Genomic DNA, 27316 nt, shown 5'->3' with positions numbered 1-27316 from the left:
GGTATTCTCTTGTTTGTTTGTTAGTTCGTTTGTTTCCTTCCACAGGTTTTTTATTTCAGGAAGCGTGCTGGTTTCCCCAGAACGCCAGTTAGAACCGCTGCTGTCTTTTCCCCCTGAGGAGGTGAACTTATGGTGGGCACAGCGGTCCGTTTTGGGCCAGCCCTTACTATGTGTACTGGTGGTACGGCAGTGAGATCAGTGCTCCGTTCTTGTGTTCCGCGGTGGCATGCTCGGAGGCGTGGTCCGCCATCCTCTTGCTGCTTGTTTGAATTCCGTGGGCGCAGACTTTTCAGAGAACCGTCTAGTGCCGCCATTGGCAGATTTACGTTCTGGCCGTTGTATGCTGGCACCAAGAGTCTGTTCTTCTGCGCATGTCCTTGGCTATTTACTTTGGCGCCAAACGAGCTGCTCTATTGCGTTGGCCATTTTGGTTGCCTTTTACTCATTGCGAGCGAGTCGGAGAGCTGATCAGAAGCGCGATTGCGATTTTGCTCAGTGCTAGCGGCTCCGATCTTCTGTGAAGTCACTTGTGGTATTCCACGTCTGCCTCTTGAGTGCTAGATTTGCTGGGGACTCAGTCAGGTTTGCCTGTTCCATTCTCCCCAGCCGTGCCACTTGGGATTATTATTATGACAGAACAATCCACCGGCCCAACCTCCCGGGATGGCATCTCCCCCGGGAGTCCCCCATTAGAGGCTTCCACATTGCCCAGGACAGGGAGGGCTTGCACCAGAGCTGCGACTAGTAAATCCCGGGCTAAATCAAGATTGGCGGCTGCCGATAAGATCAAGCTCCGGACGCCCAGTAAACAGGTCACCCAGACGCAAAAACCTCGGGGGGCATCTTCTCCCCTGCTGCCATCATTGTTGTTGGAGGGATTACCCCGCTTGCCCCTCCAAGGGTCTTCCTCCTGCACGGCCAGGGATTGGTCTCCAGACTGTATCCATGTGCAGGGTCTTTCGGCCTACATCCGAGATCCTCTCAAGCACCTCTGATCTGAGTGTGGCCCCAAATCCCCAAGCTAGGCAATCCTCCCCAGAGGCAAGGCGTGCCCCTCCTGAGGCAACCTTTACCCTCACTGCTGCAGGTCTCCGCGGGGAGGATGGGCAAATCAAGAGCCTTCCCAGGGAATTCAGAGACCTCATTTCTGCAGCCATTCCCAAGGGGTGGATTCTGAGCTCCGCAGACGATCTAAGGGCACTAGACCTCCCTCTAGGTCTACCTCTGGGCCCGTTAGGGATCCCCCTTCTTCTCCTTTACCATCCACCCATAGCGAGGATTCACTTTTGGGCAATGAAGAACAGGGGGATCAAGAGTTATCTGATGATGAAGGTGGCCCCCAGGACACTCCTCTTCCCAGCGGCTTATTCAGGCCTGCTCTATTTAAGTCTTACTTTTTAAGGCCAGAGTCACAGCTAATATGGGCAACAGGGGAACCCCAGTAGAACCCTCCTTGGGCCTTGATTCCACGGAATGCCTGTTCACGGAACCGGTGCAAGAATAAGAGGTCATACCCTCACCTAAATTGTTTTTAGATGTCATCCAGAGGCCAGCGGCGATTCCCCCACCTAGTAACAATGACAAAGGTCTATTTCGTCCGGGACCGGACCTGGAGGGGCTCCTCCAGTTACCATCTTGGATCCGCCCGTAGCAGCCTTGACTTCCCCCGCCATTGTCCCCTCAGACACTTCTGAGGGCCTGAAATCTGAGGACCGCAAGGCGGAACAGACGTTCCGCAAAACACAAAAGGTGGTCTCATGGGCAATTAGGACAGCCACAGCTGCGTCCTTTTTCAATAGGACATTGCTAGTATGGCTCAGACAATTGCAGGCTAGATTGGCCCCTGAGGAAGTCCGCCTCCACCAGGATGTAAACAAACTGGTGGCGGCCTTAGAATTCTCAGCTGATGCCACATTGGCCGCAGCCAAGTTTGCCTCCAGGGCTATGGCCACTACTGTCACTTCCCTCCGGTTGCTTTGGCTTTGCCATTAGCAAGCTGATCTGCATTCAAAATGGCATTTAGCTTCTTCTCCCTTTATAGGGGGGAAGCTCTTTGGTAAGGCCCTGGATCCCATTCTCATTGAGAACCAGGGTAAGAAAAAGGTTCTTCCTTCAGTCCAATGTTGAGCAGATCGTAGGGCTCAACCTTACTTCCATAGGCAGCCCTTTCAGGGGGACTCGGGGTCAGCTGGACCCCAGATCCTACTATAAGGGCCCTGATAGAACCCAAGACAGATCTGGGTTTAGAGACAGATCTAGATAACAACAACAGCCCCAGCAGCAACAGCCCCAATCCTGTCAGGGAAACCAAGGAACTGGTTATCGTCCTTTCTGCCAGTACTGCTGACTCCCTGGTTGGTATTCCCATTAGTGGACGCCTCAAACACTTCATTCACCAATGGGAACAGTCAACCTCGGACGCTTAGGTTCTTCAAACCGTGCGGATCAGTCTCACTCTAGAGTTTCTTTCCACTCTCCCAAGAAGATTCGTCAGGTGCACAATTGCAAGGTGCAGGCTCATGAGGGCTCTCATGGATGCCGAGATTCAGCACCTGTTGGACATTTCCGCCATCAAACCGGTCCCAGCCAGCCAGGAACAGAGGGGGTTCTACTCCATCCTGTTTTTAGAGCCCAACAACTCGGGGAGGGTGGAGGGTGATACTAGATCTCAAGAGGCTGAACGTGTACCTGGCGTACAAACGTTTCAAAATGCAGTCGTTGCAAACCATCTTGGGCTGCATTCACCAGGGAGACTACCTAACATCAGTAGACATCAAGGGGGCATACCTTCACATGCCCATTCGTCATTCACACCAGAAGTTCCTTTGATTCTCATACGCAGGGCGCCATTTCCAATATCGCGCCCTGCCATTTGGGCTTTCGTCGGCCCCAAAGACATTTACCAAGCTGTTGGCTGCGGTGATGGCCCACCTCAAATCCCGCCCCATCAGACTTCAAGCTTATCTCGACAATCTCCTGATACAGTCCGCATCTCCAGAGCAGGCACATTGGGATCTTTGAGCGACAATTCAGTCACTGCAGCTCCACGGCTTCATGGTAAATATGGACAAAAGTCAATTATTCCAGCCACGTCCTTGATACATCTCAGGGCGCTAATAGACACTGTTCAATGTCAGGTGTTCCTGTCACCCGACTGTTGCTCCAGCATTCAAACCTGGTGGCCCGGGTACGGAGGTCAGTATATCTATCATTGCTATACACCTTCCTCGGGAAGTTGATCTTGTGCATAGGGATCGTTCCATGGGCCCGACTCCATGCACGCCATCTCCAATGGTTTCTCCTCCCACATCAGAGGAGGCAGGGGGCGTCCCAGACATCACAGTGAGTCTGTCCTCCAAGGTGGTCCGGTCGCTCTATTGGTGGAACTCCTCTGCCTTGCTGAAGGATTGTCTGTTCAGAGAGCCGGATTGGATCACAATCACGACCGATGCCAGCTTATACGGTTGAGGTACTCACACTCAAGCGCGGGTAGCCCAGGGACGTTGGAGCCACATCAACATCACGAACAACATCAACTGGCTGGAGCTTCAGGCCATTCACCTGACCCTCCAAGAGTTCAGAGACATAGTGGCGGGGCGGCACTTGTTAATCCTTATGGACACCGTGGCCGCCAAAGCACACATCAACTGCCAGGGGGGCACGCATTCCAAGAGCCTGCTTGTGCCTCTGGGCGGAGTCGCATTTGTTATCCATCATGGTGGATCACATTTCTGGCTCAGCAAACATACAGGTGGATTGGCTGAGTCACGAGACTGTGGATCAGGCGGAATGGAGGCTTCACCCGGATTTGTTCCAGGAAATGGCTCACAGGTTCGGCATGCCGATACTGGACCTCTTTGCGTCCTCTACCAACACCCACCTGTCTCGTTTCTTCAGCCGATTCCGTTCTCCTGTGGCAGAAGGAATCGACGCCCTCTGGTGCCCATGACCACAGGACCTGCTATATGCGTTTCCGCCCCTGCCGCTCATCCCGAGGGTAATTTGCAAGATCTTGACGGAACAGGCGGAGATGGTGGTGGTGGCACCACCTGGCCCCACAAAACCTGGTTCGCCGATCTGACCAGTCTGTCCATCGCCCTGGAGGATCCCGGACAACAGGATAGTTCTCACCCAAAGAGGCCCTCCTACACCCGGACCCTCAGTGGCTCCAATTGGCCGTTTGACCATTGAGAGGACATACTGAGATGAGACAACTTTTCTGAGTGTACCATCCAGGCAGCCAGACGACCATCCACTACGCGGGTGTACAACGCGACGTGGTCAGCCTTCTGTAGGTGGTGCCGTCTCTTAGGGATTGCCCCGAGATTGGCTTCACTCCCTCCCTAGAATACCTCCAGGACGGCCTGAACAAGGGGCTGGCCCCTAATACCCTATGAAGACAGACGACTGTGCTTGCCACAGTGTTCCACGTAGGCGCGGGTCATTCACTAACACACCATCCCAGAATTCAGACTTTCTGAGAGGAGCTGCCAACCTCAGATCTCCAACGGTTCATCGCTACCTGTCGTGGGAGCTTTCAGTTGTACTTGAAGCCCTAACATCTGCACCATTTGAACCAATCTGTTCCATTAGTCTACGCCTGCTGTCTCTGAAAGTAGCCTTTCTTGTGGCGATAACCTCAGCTCGGAGGATCTCAGAGCTGGCAGCCCTGTCAGTACGCAGCAACCTCTGTATTTTCCACCCAAACAGGGTGATCCTGCGTCTTGATCCTTCCTTCCTCATAAAAATCAACTCCTGGTTCCATCGGGCCCAGGAGTTGGTATTACCTGACTTTTGCCCCCGTCTGTCACATCCCCGTGAGCGGAAATGGCATCACCTCGACGTGCGACGAGCTCTTCAATGCTACATCAAGCGGCTTTCCAGCTATCAGAGGTGCTCTTTGTAGCCTTCCTTCCAGGCTCCATGGGCCAGAAAGTGTCATCCACCACGATTGGAAGATGGCTGAAGGCCTGCATCGCCAAGGTCTATGAGGTACAGGGCCGCCCACCGTCCCAATACATCATTGCCCACTCAACGCACAGCGCAGCCACGACTACGGCCTGGGCCACTCAAGCCTCTGTCGAGGAAATTTGTAGGGCGGCGACGTGGTCATCTCCATCACCCTTCATCAGGCACTAATAATAATAATATAATAATAATAATTTTATTTGTTAGCCGCAACCCTCTCCCGAAGGACTCGCACTACAAGTTAGACAGCTATGCTTCAAACGAAGCGGCCTTCAGATGCCGGGTTTTGCAGTCGGTTCACTCGGACACCGGATCCCTGGACCAGTCTTCTACCCATCCTTATCTCAGCATGCTTAGGCATATCCCATTCCTTTGGATTCTCTAAGCAGCGTACTGGAGAATGACCGTTGTACTTACCTGAACGGTCGTTCTCGATGCGCTGTGTAAGAATCCAACCCCACCCATACACAAGTCAGCCCAGGGTCAAGGGCAGCTAGCGGGTTTCAAGTTGGGAGGGCATTCCATGTGCTTTCATATCTCAAAACGGCCATGCCTTCCATTGAAAAACTGACCAGCCGAGTGAAAAAGGAGGCGTGGCCAAACTTCTTCAATTCAGTCTCTAGGCAAACAGACCGAAATTAACCATTCCTTTGGATTCTCACGCAGCGCACCGAGAACAACCGTTCAAGTAAGTACAACGGTCATTTATATCCATCAAGGCCAGACAGGTGTTCCCTTACCATTTTCTTTCTTATTTTAATTTTTATTTCTAGTCCGTCTTTTACAGTTATGTTTTTGGTAGGTTGGGCTATGGTTTCTTTTTGTGTGAAGACCGATGCAAATAACAAGTTACGTAGCTCTGCTTTCTATCTGCTGCCTGTTACTTCCTTGCCATCTTCTCTCTTTAGTGGACTGACTGTTTCCTTGACTTTTTTCTTGTTATTTATAAATAATTAGTAATTGCTATCTGTTGAATTCCAGAACACTCCTATTTTTTAAAATCAAATTTTAATATGGTATGAAAAATAATTATAAATCAGTAACCTAATAATCATAACCTCATGATTATTCGTTCTGTATAAGTTGTAGTATTGACCATTAATTTGATGCCTTTAGTGAAGGAAAGATCTGGTAAAACCTGTTGGTACTGAAGACTCCGTGATATCTCCACATCCCTCCAAATGCCCGTTTTGGAGAATAGCCATGGATGAGGCCTGGCCTCCTCTGTCTCCTGCTTGCAAGCATCCCAGCAGCATGGTTTCCTTGCTGTGAAAATCAAAACACTGGGCTAATTTGAGCTTTGGCCTGATCGAGCAAATCCCTTTTGATGTCCTTAAGACATGGTAATTAACTAGAGCGGCTTTCAAACAGGATTGGATGAAGGCATGTAGGAACCTCTACATTATCTCCAGATCGAGGACAACTCTCCCCAAATGTTACTCGAGAGAGATGGAGGAAAAGGGATGTAGTTCTCTGTCTCCTGTTTGCAAGTCCCTCGGAAGCTGGATGGTGGGAGAAGAAAAATGCCAAATAAAGACGGAGTTTGGAATGATTCATTCTTCTAACCTCCTTAGGTGAACACACAGCTGTACAGTCAGAAGGAAAAGGAGCAGCTGTCACAGCTGATCAATATTATGCTGACATACAATCTTACCTACCATCAAGAGCGGACTCCAGAAGGCCAGTACATCTATAAGCTTGACCCGTAAGTACTACCTTTTCAGGTAAGCAGGTAATTTTTGCATGGTTTCACAATTGTTCTCGCTGGAAATGCAACATCTGATGCAAGAGTAGCCTGCAGTGCTGGGTCCCTTATAAAAATCAGACATGCCAGCGGTGTTGCTGCTGGGCAGAAGAACCGGCTGATCAAAGGCTTCATGTTCAGAGATACCAATGGTATTTCAAGCTAGCGAATGGGACGGTTGAGTCCTACTTCCCTAGGCTTCCTGAGGATGTTTCAGGGTGAATGGAAAACCAACCCTGCGGAGAAATCCCTCTAGTTTTCTAAAGTTTTATAAAGGCTCTGTTCAAACGTGACATAGTTGGAGGGTCTGTTCTATCAGTTCAGCTGCACGGTTGCCCCACCCTGGAATATTTCACATACATGGGGATTAACCCAAAGATTCCTGGATATGGGCAGGAAGGGCTCTGATGACCTTATTGTGTAGGTTTGGGTGTATTTCCAGCTCTTGCAATTCCTATTTCAGTAGGGTTTACAAAACCTTGTTGTGACCCAAATGCCAAATTGTATTCAAGTAAAAGTGTGGGTGTGAAAGGGGTGGTTTGCTTGTTAATACTTTGGGTCTTGTTTCCTTTTACAATAATACTGCTGCCTCGGTTGCAAACCCCAGGAATGTGGAAGAGGTTTGTAGGTTTCCTGATCTCCCGTTTCGGAAACCGTTGACTTACCAGGCCAAGCAGCTCATTGCGCGAGAGATCCAAGTGGAGAAGATGAGGCAGATGGAGGCCCCTCGCCAGGTATTGCCTCCGCTTGGGAAGCCCCCGGGCACCGCTGGCTGGCTGGCTTGGTGGCCTGTTCTGAGGAGTTAGCAGGTCGCCATGCTCGCCTTACAAACGCACCTTTAGACCGGATCTCAAAGTGTGAGATGCCTGTGCTAGGTGGCCAGCCTTTGGTGGCAATTCAGAAGAGCCAAGCTCTCGTTTTATTGCCTCATTTGCAAACAGCGAGTCCAAAGCAGTTGGCTGCCCCTGCCCGTCACCACCCCACTTTCCCCACCATGGAATTATTATTCATTATGATACAAATATCCTGAGGGCTTCTGAGAAGAAACATCCCCGTGTTTCTTGGGGATGGGGGGGGGGGGGGGAAGCACGGGGATCTTTTTTTTTGCCCATCCCATTTCTTAAACCTGCCACTAACTCCCAAGTGTAGCTCCAAAGTGATCTGTGATGCATTAAAAGAGACAAATACTTTTAATCTGCTCTTTTTAAAAAATAAACAATTTGGAGAAAATACACAATGGGGGCATTTTGGAATTGATCATAAACATTTAAATTTTAAGCAAATTTTAAGTCTAACAGTTCAAGAATGCATACAGCTCTGGTAAAACCGATGTAATTTCCCCCTTGTTTCATTCTTCTCCCTCCTAAACACCCCAATGTTTCTCTGCTCTCCCTCAGGCATTAGAGGCCAGGTCACCCCCCACAGAAACCAACCGTGAAACGGGGACAGGTGGAGAGTGGCGTAAATCTAGGATCAGGAACCACGAGCAAAGTCTTGACCAAATTGTGAAGAGAGCGACAGTTGAGGAAAAGGTGATAACCATGTATAAGAGCTAGAGGGGCAGGATGGTGCAGTATTGCAGAGTTTGGGGGAAAGCATGTATGGCCTCGTGAGGCAAATTGTGCCTAAAAGAAAGCCAACGCTGAGAATCCATATGAGCTGCAGGGTTAAAGATTCTGGAATACAATTGCTAGGCAGCTGGAGTTGCTGAGCTGTCAGAACATCCACGAAGTAAGGAAACTGGTTCATGAAAAATTACAAATTGCAAATGAGAAACATGACTTCAGCCCCCCTAAAAACTAGTATAGTTTTTTTTTTATTGGTGATTTTTCATCCACTCAGACTAGCAAAGTTGCTGATATAGATTGTTCTCAGAACTGACATAGTTCTCAGAAAACCTGGCCATGCCAAGGATGTATCCACAGGCTTAGGACAAGTTCGGAAGTGTTGACATGGTAGCCCTGAGGAGAATGGAGAGATCCAAGTTTGCAAAGGTGTTACTTGTAGAGATCAGTGGCCATTTTGCCAGTTGGTCAACCAGTTCTGACAAAATGAAGGCCATAAAGTAAGGAACCAGTCATAACCCCTGATTCACCCAAGAAGGAGGAAGGGTTTGTTCCAGCCCTTGAGGGGCCCCTGAGGGGCTTTTGGGTTTCTGGGCAGCATGGCACATTTCCCAACAAGGCATCAGCTTAAAGCCACCCATTTTGCCTAGAAACAACAGTGGGGCCTAGACGGAGTCTCGGGGGTATTTGGGAATGGAGATCATGAAGCTAAAGTTGAATTTAGCCTTGTACCCTGTTAATTTCCCATTTCGTTTTATTGTTGAAAAATATAGAGAGAAATTCAGTAAAGAAGGTGCCAAATCAGGCTCCTTTATGCCCCGGGGGGGGGGGGGGGGCTGGTGGGCTGGTGGACATCCAGGTTCTGGCAGAGATTGTGAAATAGCTGCAGCCTGTTGTTGTTGTGCTGCTCTTTGAGAAGAGTAAACCTTTTGAGGGGGAGGGAAGAGTAGTTGCTGACGATCTCTGTTTCCCTCTCCTTCCAGCCAGAAAGAGACTTCTTTGGCCAGGTCATCCTCAAGAAAAAGGCAGCCCCTTCACCAGGTAAGATTGGGGCCTAAGGGAAACATCCTGTCTGGGGAAAGGGTGGGCTAAAGTAGTTCAGCTCCCCCGTCAGACTGGATTTAAATGTCTCTTCAAGGAGATAGCCCTCATGGGGAAGAGGAGTTGTTGTCCTCTGCAGGGAAAACAGGGTGTGATACTCTCTCGCTCTCTGTTATGAAAGCCTACGGAGAATGATGGGAGAGAGCCAGTCCTCCCTAGCTTCCTTGGTTGGCCATAGTAGCATTCACTCAGCACAGCAATTGTGGTTGTTTTGAGCTTTGGCCTCAAGTGAAAGGATTGCTCAGCCCCAGGAAAACAGAAAGCCCACCTGGTCCCCGAGGTCTCCAAAAGGGGGGACAGCAAATGTTGTGGATGAGATTTCAGCAGTCAATAATATCCCCTGCAACCATAAAGTAGCATTTCCTGAATCCCCTCCATGATGTTTTCTTTAATCTTTTAAAATTCTTAATAAAGTGCTGACCAAAACAATGAAAAGCTGGCAAGCCCCTTCAGCTCATTAAGTTAGGGGTTCTTAAACTTACAGTGACTATAAATATATTGTGGTTATATGGGCTTGAATGTTTTTCTGCAGTTTTTACTTGTGATTTTTTTATTGTGACGAATGCACCCCAGTGAGGGACATGATATAAAAATATCTTTGATTTTCTGCCTTGATCAGGTCTGCCTTGAACTGCGAACCAGAGAATGGCTCAGGCTGGTTAAAGAAGGCAGCTCTAACTACGATTGGTGATCAAGGCTTGCAGCTTGATGATTCCTTGTCCTTGGGTTCTTCAACTTGTCTTATCAAACTAGTAAATTAGGGCTATTTTTGCTATTGTTCCCCTCCAGAGCTGAAAAAATGACCTTAATCTCCTCTTCAGGTAGAACAAGTTGAAGAATCCAAGGACAAGGAAATCATCAGGCTGCAAACCTTGATCCCTGATCATGGTTAGAGCTGCCTTCTTTAACCAGCCTGGGCCATTCTCTGGTTCTCAATTTAAGGCAGGCCTAATCAACCACCTCTTGTTTATAAGAAAGTCATGTAAAGAAGGGAGAAAAATTTAGTTGTGTGGTTCTAGTATCCATTTTGACTTTATGATCACCAAAGCCCTTACAATACAATTTTTTTTCTTTTCTTTTTTCTTCCTAGAAGCTGATCAAGTACCTGAGAAAAATACAGTAGAAAAGCAAATTGGAAAAGCTGTTGGGCAAAGTGATGTTTGGTTCCGGTTTAATGAAGGTGTTTCCAATGCAGTTCGGAGAAGCATTTATATTAAAGATTTGCTCTAGCAATTAAAAAAATTAAAAATAAAATAAGGGCATGAAAAATCAGGCAAAAGGAGGACTTTTTAATGTATTTTTTGGTATAAAATCCTATTTTGGAGTAAATAAAGGCATGCTTAGTATTGCTTTATTTCATTTATAAACTTATTACACTCATGCAGTTTTTTACTGCAAAACTATTTCCTGAAATACAAAAAAAAATGAAAATGCTTATAAAATGTATGTTTATATCTAAAAAAGAAAGAAAGAAGACAGCAAACAAAATTAGAGTTACAAGAAAGAGCAATTGGTGGGGTTTCTAAGAAGGACTTTGATTCTGCTTCACTCTTTCTGGTTACAATTAATTTCCATTCTTTTAGTTAAGTGATTCAAAATAGGAAGTCTCCTCCATACAAATTTATCCCTTCCAGTGGTTTCCAAATCATGAACTGACAGGTTTAAAATAAACATACTGCAATGTGGCATTGGAGGCTCCCATCATTCTGTGCCAATAAGGATAAGCCATGTTCATCCTGGTTCTCTCCCACCACACAACAGATGGCCAGGCCACGCTTTCCCCGTGAGGATAATCCGGCTTTCTGCAGGACAACCCCTTGGAAGCAAACCCACAGCCAGGATCTGGGAGACATTGCAAACTCAGTGCCGTCAGACTTTCAGAGGGAACTGCTGCGGGAAAGCCCACCTCCAGAGCCCCTTGTGCACAAAGCTGGGTCTCCACTTAAGCCACACCCACCCCAAGACTGCCCCAGAGACCCATAAGTGGGAAGCCTTTAGCACAGTCCTTACATAAGGCCCCAGCACTAACAAAGGACTAGGAATGAGAATTTAGCAAGAGTGGCAAGCAAATAATTTTGGAGCCTTCTGTTTATGCAATTTTGGAGCATGTCCAAAGGAAAGCATTTGTCAATCAGGGATGGTGCTGGGCTAAAAATATGGACTAGAGGATTGTACATTTTCCTCTCTCCACCCAGGGGTTGTTTTTCATGCGTTCTGGGTTCAGAAATGGATCTTCTGGGATCCCATCCTCAATCCATTTAAGGAATCTACAAAGGAACAGAAAGAAAGATCTCTCACTGCTAACATCCAGTGTTATACTTTGAACTCTTGTTATACAGATTGATGAAGTTATTGTCTCCAGGAGTAAAATTCTCATCTTTAAAAAGTGTTGTTAAATTACTTCTAAATACAATTGCAAGCAGGAATTTACAGGAAAGTCATGAGAAGTTATGAGGAAGAGCGACAGAATTTTGTTTCAGAGCCTTAATTTTTTGCACAACCACATCACTCATACAAATCTCTAGATGGCTGCATTTGGTATAATGGTATTTGAAAATCTCCAAAACTCAGGAAATCTCTTGGGATACTTTTCTGTAATAATCTCTTCTGCCATCACAATAAGGTTTTTTTTTTAAAGGTAATAATCTGCATGTAATTATTTTAAAACAGTTACTGAATAAAAGCATGTATCATGATATCATAAAAGGCAGGAGATTTCTGGATGTAGAATGTGAACAATGAACTCTCCGTGCTGCCTTCCATCTCTTCTTCCCCTGAGCCTTTGAGGCCAACCTGGTTCATACAGGTGGATACAGGTCCAAGCAGTTTGCCTTCTGACACACTAACAAACCCAGCTGGCTTTGTGTATAAAGGGATACTGGAAGAGAATGACCAGTTTTCTCTCTGCTAGTCTAGTGTGTGTGTGAGCACTACATTAAATCATCTTTACTTTTGTATCAAAGGAGGAAGGAGATTATACTCTGAAATGCACAGCAGAGGTGATTTCTTTCCAGAGATGCAAAATAATGCCAGCAGTGGAATTCCCAGCCTGATTTCTCTGCACGGAGGCTTATCAATAGGTTATTATTCTGATCAAAAGTCATCATCCGACTTGGTTTGGTTTACTTCAACAACCAGAATATTGGAGAAACTCAAAATATGGCCTGGGTTTGACTACAGTTTGCCAGATTTCAGGCTGGATCTTTCCAGTTCGAACTGGAAATTAAATCTGGAAATGTAAATGTGCAGATCCAGCCTCCGTGTTAACTTGTCTCTACTCATTTCCCAAGTTTGCATGGAATCGCACTCACCAAGTGGGTGGAGTTCACAAAGTATAATAATTGCAAATCACCAAAAACCCCAACTGCGTTTGGATGCAACTGTTCATTATTTAAGTGGTCAAGTTGTACTGAACCCAAACAAAAAGACTGACACAAAATTACTGGAACAAAAACTGAATAATCACAATTCCTGCTAGCCCCCCCCCCCCCCCTCTCTCTCGTTGCACATTCCCCACTCATTTTCAAGCCTTTTCTTTGCAACTTTAGGGGCTGGAAACTCAAGGGTTGTAACATTCTAGTTCTCTATTTACACAAAATAGTATCTGGAGAACTCACTCAGGAATTGTTTTTGATGACACCTCCCGCTTGTAAGCCAACTGATACTTAAGGCTTTCAATTTCCTTTTTCCACTGGGGGGAATCCCACTCATCCATGGAGCCTGGTCTCTGTCGGTTTTTTGATCAAGGAAGGAGGAGAGACGCCTCTCTAAGGAGAAAAACAAAGGGAAAAAGGCTTCAGTCAACTGGAGGGATTCCTGTTGCAAAGAGCTTCGGATGAAAAGTTCTGCCACCCTCATCAGGCTTTTTGCCCGCAATACAGGAAGCCAGCACACAATTGACTGCAAAATTTATGTTTGCTAAGTGAAACATTTCTTAAATAAACTTTGCCCCCTTTTACGACCATTCTTGCCATGGTTGTTAAGTGAATCACCGCAGTTATTAAGTGAGCCACACAGTTAAGTGAATCTGGCTTCCCCGATTACTATCAGGATGTCACAAAAGATTATCACGTGACCCAGGGAGACACTGCAAGCGCCACTTTGATGCATTTTTGACTTGTTTTTATGACGGTTGTCGTTGCCAAGGTTGCCAAGCATCCAAATTTTGATCACATGACTAGGGATGCTGCAATGGTTGCAAGTGTGAAAACTATCATAAATCCCTTTTTTCAGTGCTGTTGCAACTTTGAATAGTCATTAAATGAACTGTTGTAAGTCGAGGACTGCCTGTGTAGGCTAGAGATGAAGTTAAGATTTAACGCCAAAGGGCACCTTGGATTCACTATTAATTTCCATCATGGGTGGATTTAACAGTACAGATAAATCCTTGACGTATGACCACAATTGAGCCCAAAATTTCTGTTGCTAAGTGAGAGTTGTTAAGTTGTTACATCAATTTTGCCCCAATTTACATTCCTTTTTGCCACAATTGTTAAGTGAATCACTGCAGTTATTAAGTTAAGGACCTGGTTGTTAAGTGAATCTGACTTCCCCATTGCCTTTGATTGTCAGAAGGTCGCAAAAAGGGATCACATGTCCCCTGGACACTGTAACCATCATAAATATGAGTCAGTTGCCAAGTGTCTGAATTTTGATCATATGACATGGGGATGCTGTAAGGTTGTAAGTGTGAAAACGGTTAAAAATCATTTTTCCAGTGCTGTTGTAACTCTGAACGGTCACTAAATGAATTGTTGTGAGTCAAGTACTATCTGTAGTTATAATCAATTGGATAACTCAAAAATGTAATAGGGAAATCAACCATGTCAAAACCAAAAGTAATCACAAAACCCCCCAAAATAATTGCAAATAAAACCCAAGACTGGCATTTGCCATCAAGCTAGACCAAAAGGTATGTTGAAAGAAAACTCTTTCCATCACTCCACCAAAGTAGAGGCTGCCTCAAGTGTCCCATAAGATGAGTATTAGGCTTCTATGTGCAATAGGTATTTCAGTATTGAAGGGATGAGAATGACAGAGGAGTGGCATTAAGTCAGAGTCACCTGGAAAGAAGAACAAGTGAGCTCAAGTTGCTAAGAATTGTTGGTGAACATGCTGGACTGGCCCCAAGGAACCCCAACTAAGGCAATTCATGAAATATTATTGAATTGTTTATCAGTCCTGCTGTCACTCATGCTGCCTATCAAATGCACTTGCTTGCTTGGTGTTATGTGTTATGTCTGTGAAGTTCTTCCAAGCCTGGTGATTAAATGTGTTTTTTCTCCCCCTTTTTCAAGGGCTGGCCGAGAGTTGGCCCTCTGAAGCCGCTCCTGCCTTCTGGGCAGCAAGCATTCAACCCTAACGCAAAAGTGGCAGCAAAAGGCGAATCAGGCTGAACGGTTGGTGACTATCGCCAGCAGGGCAGGGGTTTCACCACCACAATGGGCAGAGAAGAAGCAGGCCAATGGCAAAAGTTTGCTGCGGCTCAGAAGCAAAGTGGTTCCAGAGACCCTCCATTTGGCATCTAAAGGGGCAGTTTCTTTTCAAGCCTGTCCTGTGAAGCCACAGCCTCAGTGGACACCAAGATCGTTCATGCAAAGATCTCCTTGACTTTCCCTCTCCTGTAGAGAAGGTTCCCAGTTGCAGGGTGCAGCCCTCAGTGAGGTCGGATGACCAATGCCTTGCCTGAGAACTGAGGTGGCTGGGGACTATGGGCATTAGGATGAAAAAGCAGAATTGTGCAAGTGGTAAAGTGGTAAAGAGTTCAAGTTTTGAACTCCTTTGCCAATGAATGCCGAAGGAAACCTTGGCTACCAAGTCTTGTTTTTCTCACAGGATTTGTGCCTCTGGAGACATATAATCCACCTGTCCCCTAACTCCACTTCCCTTCTCTGGGGTTTCCAGGCTTCCCAGAGTTCTGCTGGAGATTGAAGGTCACCCTCCTTCCATAAGGTCTGCATGTTGGACCCCTAAACACCATCATTCAGAGAAGAGATGCGTGTCAGGAACGCTGACAATGCGGGGGAGATCCTGTGCGAAGATATGCCAGCCACTAATGAAGCTTTCCAACTTAGAGATGATCTGTGTGAAATATCAGATCTTCCAAATAAACAAGCAGTTTTTCTGCAAAACTGGTGTTGTTTTTTTAAAACTTTAAGCTTACATCTATTGCAAGTAAATAATTTTTCTTTCACAAATTGGATAAATTATGAAATAAATTTGGAGTCAGAATCCCTAGTGCCGTGATGGCAAACCTATGGCACACGTGGCATGCGGAACCATTTGTTAAGGCACACAAGGTGTTGCCCAGTCAGCTCCAGCACTCATACGTTCACTGATCAGTTGACTTTGGCCTTTCGTTTTTCCTTGAAGCCTCCGGAGGGCGAAAAACAACCCAACACACAAACCGGAAGTTCAGGAATGGACTTCCGGTTTGCCCATAGGGCTGTTTTTTCGCTTCTAGAAAGCCTCTGGAGCCTGGGGAGGGCAAAACGTGGGTCCATCGCGTGCCAAAAGCGGGGGGGGAGGGTGGGGGTCACGCACGCATGCATAGAATTATGGGTGTGGGCACACCCACACACGACCCCCCTGCGCTCCTCCTGCTTTTGGCATGCGATGGCAAAAAGGTTAGCCATCACTGCCCTAAAGTGACTCAACGTTCATTTCTTCCATTTAAAGGTTATTGAGGTTGCAAAGTGACTCCGGCACACACACATCCAATATTTCAAAGACTTGTCCCCAAGATTCCCTGGGCTAACTGGGAAATAAAGCTCTCCCACCTCACGATTTGCATCATTTCTCTGGTGGTATTAGCATTTAACTAACAAATCCTTCTAAATGCTGGGGGGAGGGGCAAGCAGCTGCTGTTAGCTAGATGAAAATGCAAAATTTAATCGGATGCAAAGAGCTGCTTTGGTGAGTAACAAAAGGGCAGGGGGCCGTCTGCTTCCAGAGCAATCGTTCTGTCTCTTGGCCTCAGGGTCCTCCCTAGCAGAGCTGGCCCTCTATCACTTAACAAAGGGGACACAATCGTTTCAGATTCTTGGGCAGTCAAGTATGATTTTGCACGTGGGTATTTTCCACTGGAGATTATAGAACAGAATAAAAACTTTGTTGTCACTTTAAAAGTACACTGATCAGCTTACATTAAAATGAAATTTCGTTGCATTCAGCTCACAAAGATAACCATTATGCACATAACTCACATACACAATCATCTATGAAACATCGAAACATCACAGTCTAGTCTAATTTTGGTTGAGGGGGAAAGTGCAAATGCCAGCTCAATCTCATGTCATCCAAAGACATTTGTGGTAGCAAAAATGAGGATTTTATACTTTCAGAAATATCTGGAAGACACCGGTTGTCTACAGAAACCTCCATCTGTGCACTCAGCAGGGTCCAGAATACAAGGAGTTACCATTATTCTAGTCTTCCACCTTCCAAAGGTCTTCTTAGGCAGCCATCTGTGAGCCGTGACGCTAGAGACGCCACTGGTGGTTTTGAAGAATCTCTGGCCTCCATTTATGATGTTGCAACTCTCTGATCCAAAGAATTGATTTTTTGAACAGCTCTCCATATCATTGCACTGTTTACAATGTCCAATACAAAGCTCCAAAGGTCTTCCTTCCCTGCTTCTTAAAATGCCAATAATGTTGTCACTTTCCCCCAAGGCATCTCTCCTTGGAGCATCAACCATTTCCTCTCTCTTAGTCAGAATTAGGTTCAGAATTGCTGGCTCCTTTGTTTCTTCTTCCAACTTCTGAAAAATGAAACTTTCGTGATCTGTTGTTGGGAGTTTGTCTTACAGTAAGCCCTGGAAATCTCCCATTAGCCTGTCCTTTGGAGAACTTGGCAAGTTGACTTAGAAAGGTATTGTTCCCATTATCTGCTTTAGAAAGATGGCATATATGAAACTTTACAGTTGTATCCATTTATTTCTTGCTCCTTCCAATCTTAACCAGATGCTTTTAACAAGCTCTTGCATTCAAGGACATGAATTTGGGCAGAGGCTTATAGGCTTCTTTACAAATATCCTTCAGGCACTACATTCACAAGTTACATCCTGCCTTCCCATATCGTATTTCTAATTCTTCCTGTTTGATACCCATTTAGGTATTGTTTGTACAAACAGTGGGTTTAGATTGGAGGAGTCATCACATATGGGTCTCCGTGCATTAAGAATCTGGAAGTAGTCTTTCCTGCTTTACGGGCAACCATGTTTTATGTAAAGCAGTTCTCTGACTGAATCTGTGATTTCTTCAGAGGAAACATTTGGCTTTGATGATCCTTGCAGAGTTGAAAATCTTTTCTATTATTCTGGAGAGGCCAGGATGATAATAATACCTCAGAGGGATTGAAGCTCACTTCCATTGTGAGCTTCCAGTTGGTTGAGCAGCCTCAGTTCCATGGACTCCTCCTGTTCATCCACTGTTAGGGTTCTAAATACCATGCAGAAATAAATCATTGTCCAAGGCAAAACATCCTTAAAGGTGCAATTTATTCCGCAGGCATGTTAGCACGGCTATGGAAATTCCAACTCTGGAAGTACATCCTCTAAATCCACCCAGTTGAAAGTTCATGATCTCTCCCCACACCCACAAATCCATCACATGTTCCAATCATCATCTTCCACGCTGGCATGTACACCCATCTTCTTCCGGCCAGGTGTCGAGATGCGAAGACAAAAGATGACCTTGGCTTCTACAAAAGAATGTCAACAATCCATTCTACAATCCTACTCCTTTCTATTCCCCCCTCCCAACTACTACACTATTGAAACAGCATAGAAAATTATAAGAAAGTGTGGCAGGCCAAAGATCCTAAAAAGAATATAATTACAGGCCTGACCAGCGGCCTCTCCTCAAAAGAAAAACGTTTCCTGCAAAGAGAATAACATAAAAGTTAATATAACAAAATTAACCACCTCTTCTCCACCCAGGGGAACCCCTTGACTTCTCGGGAAACTTCCCATTGAATTGCTTTACTAACTTCTCCACTTTTAGGTTCCCACTGTTCACCCAATTAGCTTCAGACCAAGGGTAACCCTTCCAATGCACTAAGTACTGTAAGCAACCCCTATTCAGCCTGAAATCTACAATTTTTTCCACCTCAGATTGTGTTTCCCCTTCTATCACTACAGGAGGAGATTGAGCTTGGGTGGATTCTCTTCTGTTAGACCCAATTACTGGTTTCAACAAGCTACAATGAAATTCTGGGTCAATTTCCCCTAGACTTCTGGGTAGACTGAGTTGAACTGTGACTGGGTTAACTATCTTCACTATTGGGAATGGACCAAGAAATTTTAGACCCAATTCCTTGCTAAGCATTTCTAATCTTATGTATTTGGTAGATACAAAAACATTGTCCCCCACACGGTAGGGGTTTTGGAGCGAGCGACGTTGATCATCTTGCTTCTGATAGGCTTCTGCCGCAACTGCTAGAGCCTTCTTCGTATTCTCCCATCCTTTCTTTAGCATGTCCATCCATTCACTCAAAGACATGAAAGAAGGAGGTTCTCTAGGCAACTCAGGCATGGCAACAACTTCCATGCCACTGGTAATCTGGAAACCCGCTAATCCTCTGCTGCTGTGGACCGCATCGTTGTACGCCACTTCGGCGAAGGGTAGCAAGTCCGACCAGTTGTCATGCTGATAGTCCACAAAACACCTGATGTATTGTTCCACCACCGCCTTGGCTCCCTCTGCTGCGCCGTTCATGCTGGGATGAACCTCTGAGCTCAGTTCTTGTGTGGACCCAATGGATCTCAGGACCTCTCTCCAGAACTTGGCTGTGAACTGGACTCCGCGGTCTGAAATGATCCTCTTGGGTACTCCGTGCAGGCGATAAATGTGTTTCACAAACATTTCCGCTAATTCGTTTGCGGATGGCAATCCTGAGCAAGCAATGAAGTGTGCCTGCTTAGAAAACAAATCAATCACAGTCCAAATTACTTTATGCCCACTGCTGTCTGGGAGTTCCAGGATGAAGTCCATTGCGACCTCTTCCCATGGCCATTTAGGGCTCTCTGCTGCAGGTGCTGTAGGTTCTGGGCTCTTGGATTCAATCATCCACGGCTGGCCTTGTTCCTCCTCCGAGGCCTCCCCCTTGGTAGGACTCTTTGTCACCTGAAGTTGAGGGTCCTCTTCCAGAGGTCGGTTGGGCATTTCCCCCTCCGAGGCCTCCCCCTTAGTTGGACTCTTTGTCACCTTCAGTTGGGGATCCTCCTCCGGAGATTGTTTGCCCTTTTCCTCTTCCAAGGCCTCCCCTTGGTAGGACACTTTGTCACTTTAAGTTGGAGATCCTCTTCCAGAGGCTGTTGGCCCAGATGACTTTTCTGTGCGGGCATCTGGGGCCCTCTCTTAACCACCGTGGCAATTGGTACACACGTTTGTTCTTCGGCAATTCCCTCCTCCGAGGCCTCCCCCTTGGTAGGACTCTTTGTCACCTTAAGCTGGGGATCCTCTTCCAGAGGTCGTTTGCCCAGATGACTTTTCTGTGCTGGCATCTGGGGCCCTCTCTTTACCACCATGGCGACTGGTACACACATTTATTCTTCGGCAATTCCCTCCTCCGAGGCCTCCCCCTTGGTGGGACTCTTCATCACCATAAGTTGGGGATCCTCTTCCAGAGGTCGTTTAGGCTTTTCCCCCTCCGAGGCCTCCCCCTTAGTTGGACTCTTTGTCACCTTAAGTTGGGGATCCTCCTCCGGAGAATGTCTGCCCTTTTCCTCTTCCGAGGCCTCCCCCTTGGTAGGACACTTCCTCACCTTAAGTTGGGGATCCTCTTCCAGAGGTTGTTGGCCCAGATGACTCTTCTGTGGTGGCATCTGGGACCCTCTCTTTACCGCCGTGGTGGTTGGTGCGCACGTTTGTGGCATTGGGGCTGGAGCCAAGCACTCTGACGCTCTGTGGCCAAGTTGACAACAATGGTGGCATTTAATTGGGCCCCACGAGGAATGGAACCTAGTTACATCTCTAAACTCAGGAACCGTTTCATCACACTGCCTTGCTCTCCAACTTGCAGCTTCCCCCTTGGTAAACCCTTCTTCCATGGTGGAGATTGCTTCTCTGTAGGAAGGTGGAGTAAGAACCTTTTGGGGCATTGCAGATGCACCTTGTCCCGCTTCCCATCTTGCAGGCCTGGCTTTGGTAATCCCTTCTTCCATGTTGGTGATTGCTACTCTGTAGGAAGGTGGGGTAAGAACCACTTGGGGCTTTGCAGGCGCACATTTTCCCGCCATCCACAATGCAGGCCTCTGTTTGGTAATCCCTTCTTCCATGGAGATTTCTTCTCTGTAGGAAGGTCTGGTAAGAACCTTTTTGGGCCTTGCAGGGGAGACTGGAACCGGTGGGGAGGTCAATCCCTCGGTTGGCCACTGCCCAGCTTTCTGCCATGGTGCCATCTGCTGAGGGAGGGCAGGTGCCCACTGGCATCCGTCCCATCCATGACCTGGGGTTAAGACCCATCCCGGGGTTGCCTGCTTCACAGGTTGCAGCTCAACCAATGATGGCTGGCTAGGGGGTTTTACGTGCCAAGGACCCTCCTGCTGGCTTGGAGGAGTTATGGGCCAAGTAGGTGCCCTTTGCTGGCTTGGATGAGTTATGGGCCAAGTAGGTGCCCTCTGCTGGCTTGGAGCATTTCCCCATGCTGATGGCAAAGGAGGTGGTAAGTAGCATCTCTTCCATCCAAGTCCTGGGAGGAAAGCCCAATTTACTGCCCAATTTGCTTCATTTACTGGTTGCAGCCCCATTTGTGGTGGCTTGCAAGTGACAGTTGCTGGAAAAATCCCTTCTTCCTGCCTCCTTTGAAATTCCCATTTTGAAAGGGAATCTTTCTCCCAGCTAGTTGCAGGGTGATAAGCCATTTCATTTATTGCCGTCTGGAAGGAGCCCAAACCTCTGTTCTAGGGGTTTTTTTTTCCAAGCCTTGCTTCCAAGCTGGGGGGAAGGAGGGGAAGCGTGCACTCACATTTGAGGTAGAAGAAGTACGTCTGAGATTTTTCTTCGTCTTGTCGCGTCTCCTCCTGCATTCCTCCTGATACAATTAAACTGGAAACAGCATTCCATTGCCTTTGAAGTTCCGCACTCAGCTTCTTATCACCAAAAGCTTCTCATTCATTCTTCGCTGATATTTACGCTGTCCCGGTCAGCATTGGGAATGCCGAGACCCCATCACCAGATCTTCCATCACCAGCCCTTCCCCCTTGAGAGGGGGAGGGTGCTAGTGAATTATTTTGAAGTAGAGAGTTGGAATAATGTTAGGGTTCTAAATACCATGCAGAAATAAATCATTGTCCAAGGCAAAACATCCTTAAAGATGCAATTTATTCCGCAGGCATGTTAGCACGGCTATGGAAAATTCCAACTCTGAATTACATCCTGTAAGTTCACCCAGTTGAAAGTTCATGATCTCTCCCCACACCCACAAATCCATCACATGTTCCAATCATCATCTTCCACGCTGGCATGTACACCCATCTTCTTCCGGCCAGGTGTCGAGATGCGAAGACAAAAGATGACCTTGGCTTCTACAAAAGAATGTCAACAATCCATTCTACAATCCTACTCCTTTCTATTCACCCCTCCCAACTACTACACTAATGAAACAGCATAGAGAATTATAAGAAAGTGTGGCAGGCCAAAGATCCTAAAAAGAATATAATTACAGGCCTGACATCCACTATTTCTTGCCACTCGCTTTCAAACACTAACTTGCTGCTTCCAATGGATTACATCTTTCTCCTTGGGGGTCTTCTTGTGATCATAATTTCTTGTACTCTTTTCCTCTTCCGCTAACTTCCCTGGAGAGCTGTTCCAGAATTCTCAGGAAGAAGTGCTGCAGAAGTACAATGGAGGTACGTATATGCCCCCTATACCTGCTGTAACTCCCATGCATCAAGAGACAGAAAGATGATCAAAGGCATCAAAATGTCCCTGCCATTCATCCATAAATGAAAACTAAAGTAGCCATTTACAAATTCCATGATTCAGTAATCACCTAAATCCCTCTTTAATTACAGTAAAGTGCAATAAGAGTCTGTGAGAATCTAGCTTTCTGGTAGGAAGTGGCTGCTGGAGGCTTTTCACCTTCTCTGAGAGGATTGCCTCTGGTCCTCTGACCTTGCGGTCAGCCCCACATGACAAGTCAGGCCAAGACCCCAACTCCACAGGGCCCCCAAAACTACCTTTGCTGAGATTGCCTATCATGACATCACCTTACAAGTCTAATTGCGTTGTACGTTTTGTACTTTGGTGAATCAGGGAGGCAACTGCCGGGGCCAATTCCAAATGTTACCTTATTGTTCTGGAATTAAAAGGAGCTTCAGCCCCTTTTTCCTAGGCCTCTCCATATCTCTGTCAAGGCCGTCTTCCGTATGTATTTGCTATATTTGCATCAGTACTAAGTGCAGCTTACCTAAGCCTCTCACTAGGGCAGACAAGCACATGCTTTGCAGGTCACCCTGCTCAGTTTCACTTCAGCAGGCTCGATCGGCTTGTTTCTCTCCTCTCCTCCTCCATCAAACCCCCATGCAACATTTCCTTTGCTTCCCACTCTTTGGTCCCAGATTCCCAGCTGCCTGACTTCTTTGTGGAGAGAGCAGGCTGAGGAAGAGTGTCCCAAATCAGGGGTAGGTTTCCTTTCTCTAGGGAGTGCAGAACTGGACAAAAAGCGTAACAATTTCTAAAAGAAACTTCACCTCATTTAAAAACCTGCACGCCTCCAAAGGAAGAAAAAAATATTCTGTTTTTTAGCACTACCTCTTCAGAGTACCATGTTGGCACTGGGTAAACTATTGTAATTCCTCAACCAGCCCAGAGAACTGGATTAACTAACTAAACCAGGTGTATTTTGTATAAACACACAACCTAAGAGTGTAGACCAAATGTTTACTCGCTTGTGCTACACAAGACTTTTACTGCTGTGGTTGCCATGGTCCAGCCGCCTTCTCTCTTCCTTTAGCTTGGCCTCCATCACACGCCTAGAATCAGCCACAGCAGACATAAAACACTTACCTTCCACAGGGAAAGGCAGCCTGAAGCAACCTCTGCATCCTGGAAACAGAATGATTGGTCTCTCTGCGTAGGTGGGAAGGTGAATAGGCTATTGGAATCTGATTTTAGAATGGGATCAGAAGGCTGGAATAAGAGAGATTCTACACCATGTTTGGCCAAGAGAAAATTGGCCTCTTGCAAAGAGCTTGCTCACTTCTGTTCTCCTGGCCTCCGTCTTCCCAGCTCAAGCGGCCTCAAGTCGTCTGCAATTCTGCTTTGTATAATGCTCCTGGTTTAACATCTCTCTAATTGGCTTTTACAGTTGGAGAAAGTAGAAACATAGACAATAGTAGATGTCATTTACTGTTTTGGAAGATTTTGTTTCAAAAAATTAAATGCCAGGAAGAATTTTGCCTTGTAAGGTCAGTTCTGCTTAGGGAAGAAATCTTTGTCCACGTCAAGCTCTATGATTGGTCTAAATCCCAACAAGCTTTCTTTAAACAGGTAAAAGAAGAGTATATTATCTTCTGGTTTCTGCTGAACTGGGGATCGTGGCATATTTCATCCTCAGTCACTGGGGCTTGGCCTGTTTCAGATTTCACAAGTTGTGTGAATTTTTTTCCAAGCCAGAATTTCCGACTCCCAGCTCACGAATATTCAGTTAGTTGTGGCTTATTCAATAAAGCAATATTATTCAATAAAACAAGGCATGGATTAGGACATGTAATCCAGGTCAGTGTTCTACAGCCACCGACCCTGTTTAAACCAGTGTGAGTGGACTGTGGAATGGTCCAATTGGACTAGTTGGATTCCTGGGCTCTCATGTGGCATGAAGCCAACATTTGTTTGAACTATATTTTATATAGTGGCCTATGATTTAAAGTCACAAACTTTAGAGTATATGGAAACAAAACTAACTATATTACAGCTTAGACCAGCTAAATGCAGGCAGGATGAAGAGACGCATCTCCTTGAGTGAACTCCGGCATCTTTGTGGATGGTCCAGGTCATTTTCTAGACAAAATACGGAGAGATGTTCCCTTGGCATCTGGAATGTTTTGACTGCCCATTCTAGATCCAGCCACGGATTTTTTGGTGGTCTCCATCAAAAAAATGGCCTTTATCTCTCATTAAGGAGCCCCTGAGAAACATTCAAGAAATATCCCCCAAAGGAGGTTTTTTTAAAATCTACAGGCTTAACAAAACTGTTTTAACACACTCGGAGAGATTTTTTTCTTACTTAAAATTTATGGAAATATTTATTTATAAACTAGGAAAATTCATTTTGCATGGCAAATTCTAGTGAACAGAAAAACGTGGGTCCAATCTAGGTTGGTTACCAGGACCAGAGGTTTAGTCTTCCGAACTTCAGGACTTGTGCTTGAGCCCATCATCAGGGGCCTTCTCTCTAGAGAGTATGTGATTTGGGCTAATCTGGTATAATTGGTGTTTATATGATACCTGGTTGTGGGTGGCTTTTTAATGGTTGATTGGGGTGTCGCCAAGCAGCATCAACAGGAGTGCTGATTTACCACTAGCTTATCAAGTACTCAGGAGGCAAGGGCTTGGCAACACAAAGAAACAACAGCCAGTGACTTAATAATTGGCCATCAACAGCCCAATCAACAATTAAAAAGCCACCCACAACCAGGCACCATATAAACCCACACACAGAATAGCCCAAAGTACACATTCTGGTGTGAGAGAGGAGTTCCCTGAGGATGGGCTCCAGCATGAGTCTGAAAGCTCGGAAGACTAAGCCTCTGGTCCCAGTGACCGACCCATATTGGATCCTGCAACATTATCACTTTCATTCACGTGAAAAACTACATACAATATTTGAAATTTGCTGACTATAAATAAAAATCTCCAATGGATGTTTTCCAGGCCTACATATGTTCACATTTTAAATCTCTCTCTTTTTTTTCTTTTTTCTTTTTGAGGATAAGGAAACCATAAAGAGTAAAACCAGCATTGGTCACATCTTGCGATCCCCATGACTCCTTCCTCTGATTTTAATCTCACCATCATCCATGTGTCTTGCAGCTATCAGTCCAGTCTGTTTTATGACCTGCCTTGGCTACATTTGTATAATCTTTCTGGACTAGTTTGAAAGCCAGCAGAAAAGCTAATTAAAAAACCCCTGACGATCTCTTCTACACTCTTGTCCATTGGTCCATAGTCCCACATGAAACCAAACCTGCTACACAGTCCCCTGACAGAAAGCAGATGAATTCAAGTGAAATCCCAGGAACCCTTTTACCGTTGCTGGTCTTCAGGACAAGAAAATGGGGCACTTCTGGCCAGATTCTGTTTCCAGAACTGCAGATGAGGAGGACTGAATCGAAGGTTCTTTTCTCCAGAGGAACAGGATCAGGGCATCCTAAGAGCTGGAGGAGGCATTTTGGCCATCAAGGGCAACCCGCCACTTAATGTAAGGAAAACCAAATTATTCCAGTGAAGGGAAGCCTATCAGTTTTTAGATGTTCTGAGCTAGTATCTCATCTCACATCTCATTTAGGCTGTTCTGGAGCCTGAAGCAGGCAAGAGTTTTCACATGCTGCCATCTCAAAATGTCATGGGGTTGTGGTTTTTTTTTTTGAAAGAATACCAAAATTCAGGTGATATGTTTAGCCTTGAACACAGCAAGAGACTTTAGGCATGATGAGATTTTCCTCCCAAGCACCTGCACAGATGGAATTAAAACTAATTTCCAAGGCATTAAGGGATGAACAAACACCATGCAATCAATTTTTCACACAGCCTTTAAAAGAATCAAAAAGCTGAGCACTACAAATAGAGAGAGGCAAAAGTAAATTCAATAACTCCTAATAACTGGTTCCCTTGTCCAGAGTGATGTCAGTTGCACTGTCTCTCGGATGTCTTAAGAAACCAAGAAAAGTCAGCACTCTTTTCAAAATAAATCTTCCAATAAGTAAATTGTCAAGAAATTGGAACCAAATCTCAACCAATTCTTTTAGATATATAGAAAGCAAACATACTTGGTCACCAATGGGAATCAAAGAAAATGCTCAACCAGTCTAACATCTGCACCCAGAGGGAAATGTATCAAGGTTTACCTTGTATTTGTCATCAGCATTTTGACACTCAAAACAAAACTCTTTCTGATCATGGAGATTCCATTCAGTTACATGGAAAATTGATTCCTGCAAGAGGTAAAAGCTTTGAAATCATTACAGTCTAATAAAAGCAAACAAATTGATACTCTACCTTGAAGAAAGAGCAGCTCCTTAAGGCCAAATAGAAGTTGTGATGGTTTCCTCACTGATGTGTATGGCAACAGCACCACACGAAATCCAAGCAGAATCCCTGTGAAGTCCTCCTCCTATTCTAGCTGTTAACGATCTCAAATCTTGAAACTAATCTATTAATGTACAGGCTGCCCAGCTGCCTCCAAAAAGAAAAAAGAGGGGGGCGATAATGAGAAATCTCTCCTCCCCCAGGGCTGTGTGCTCCGATTAACAGTTGGCAATCAAGATAAGCTGGGAGGAAGAGAGAGCGAAAGACAGCAAGGATGCTTTTTGACTACTTCTGGGAACAATGTCTCCAAATGTCTCGAGAAACAAAGCCAAGGAATTTGCAAAGCTACATCAGATGCCTCATTAGGAAACTGTAGATGCAACCCAAGGTGGACTCATGATGGCCTCTGAAGTTCAGGTACCATAGATACCTTTCCTGAGGATGGCAACTTAATTGAATCCCAGCGGGTGAGGTACACAGGGAGCCGCAAAAGAAAACATTGCCAGATCAGCTCCTCCCAGAACTAGCAAATGGATTGAAGCCCATCAACTCTCACTTTGGCTGGAGCGGGGGAGGATCCACCAATAGACCTACGTTAATTCTGCCAGATCACCCCTCCCCCCACTGGTGCATATTAATAGGCAGTTGAGTTCCTGCAGATTTTTATGTTATATAAACAAATC

The 27316-nt window shown here is 45.9% G+C and overlaps 2 protein-coding genes across 3 annotated transcripts in view; one reads left to right on the top strand and one right to left on the bottom strand.

Moving 5' to 3' along the window:
- The window catches only part of CHTF18 (chromosome transmission fidelity factor 18), a 42581-nt gene extending 31849 nt beyond the window's left edge, over positions 1-10732 (top strand). For both annotated transcript variants that reach the window (XM_081965795.1, XM_081965794.1), the window contains 5 exons: positions 6543-6673; positions 7320-7446; positions 8110-8244; positions 9261-9318; positions 10469-10732. In XM_081965795.1, coding sequence (XP_081821921.1) covers positions 6543-6673; positions 7320-7446; positions 8110-8244; positions 9261-9318; positions 10469-10608 — 591 coding nt within the window. In that variant the 3' untranslated portion in view covers positions 10609-10732. The remainder of the gene's footprint in view (positions 1-6542; positions 6674-7319; positions 7447-8109; positions 8245-9260; positions 9319-10468) is intronic.
- Positions 10733-10866: 134 nt separating this feature from the next.
- Positions 10867-26743, bottom strand: GNG13 (G protein subunit gamma 13). Its single transcript, XM_081965805.1, has 3 exons — positions 26604-26743; positions 12996-13145; positions 10867-11645 (listed from the first exon to the last, which is right to left on the bottom strand). The coding sequence occupies exons 2-3, from the start codon at positions 13091-13093 to the stop codon at positions 11540-11542; spliced, it is 204 nt and encodes a 67-aa protein (XP_081821931.1). The 5' UTR covers positions 13094-13145; positions 26604-26743; the 3' UTR covers positions 10867-11539.
- Positions 26744-27316: the final 573 nt, after the last annotated feature.

The sequence above is a fragment of the Natrix helvetica genome (assembly GCF_964273705.1).
Source record: "Natrix helvetica genome assembly, chromosome: 13".
Classification (NCBI taxonomy): Eukaryota; Metazoa; Chordata; class Lepidosauria; order Squamata; family Natricidae; genus Natrix; species Natrix helvetica.
This window is presented reverse-complemented; position numbering and strand designations above follow the sequence as displayed.

Coding starts and splice junctions, on each gene's coding strand:
- GNG13 (XM_081965805.1), bottom strand. CDS start 13,093: ATGGATGAGTGGGATTCCCCCCAGTGGAAAAAGGAAATTGAAAGCCTT. Junction 11,646..12,995: donor TCATCAAAAACAATTCCTGA/GTGAGTTCTCCA, acceptor GTTCCTTTGTAG/ATTCCTTAAATGGATTGAGG.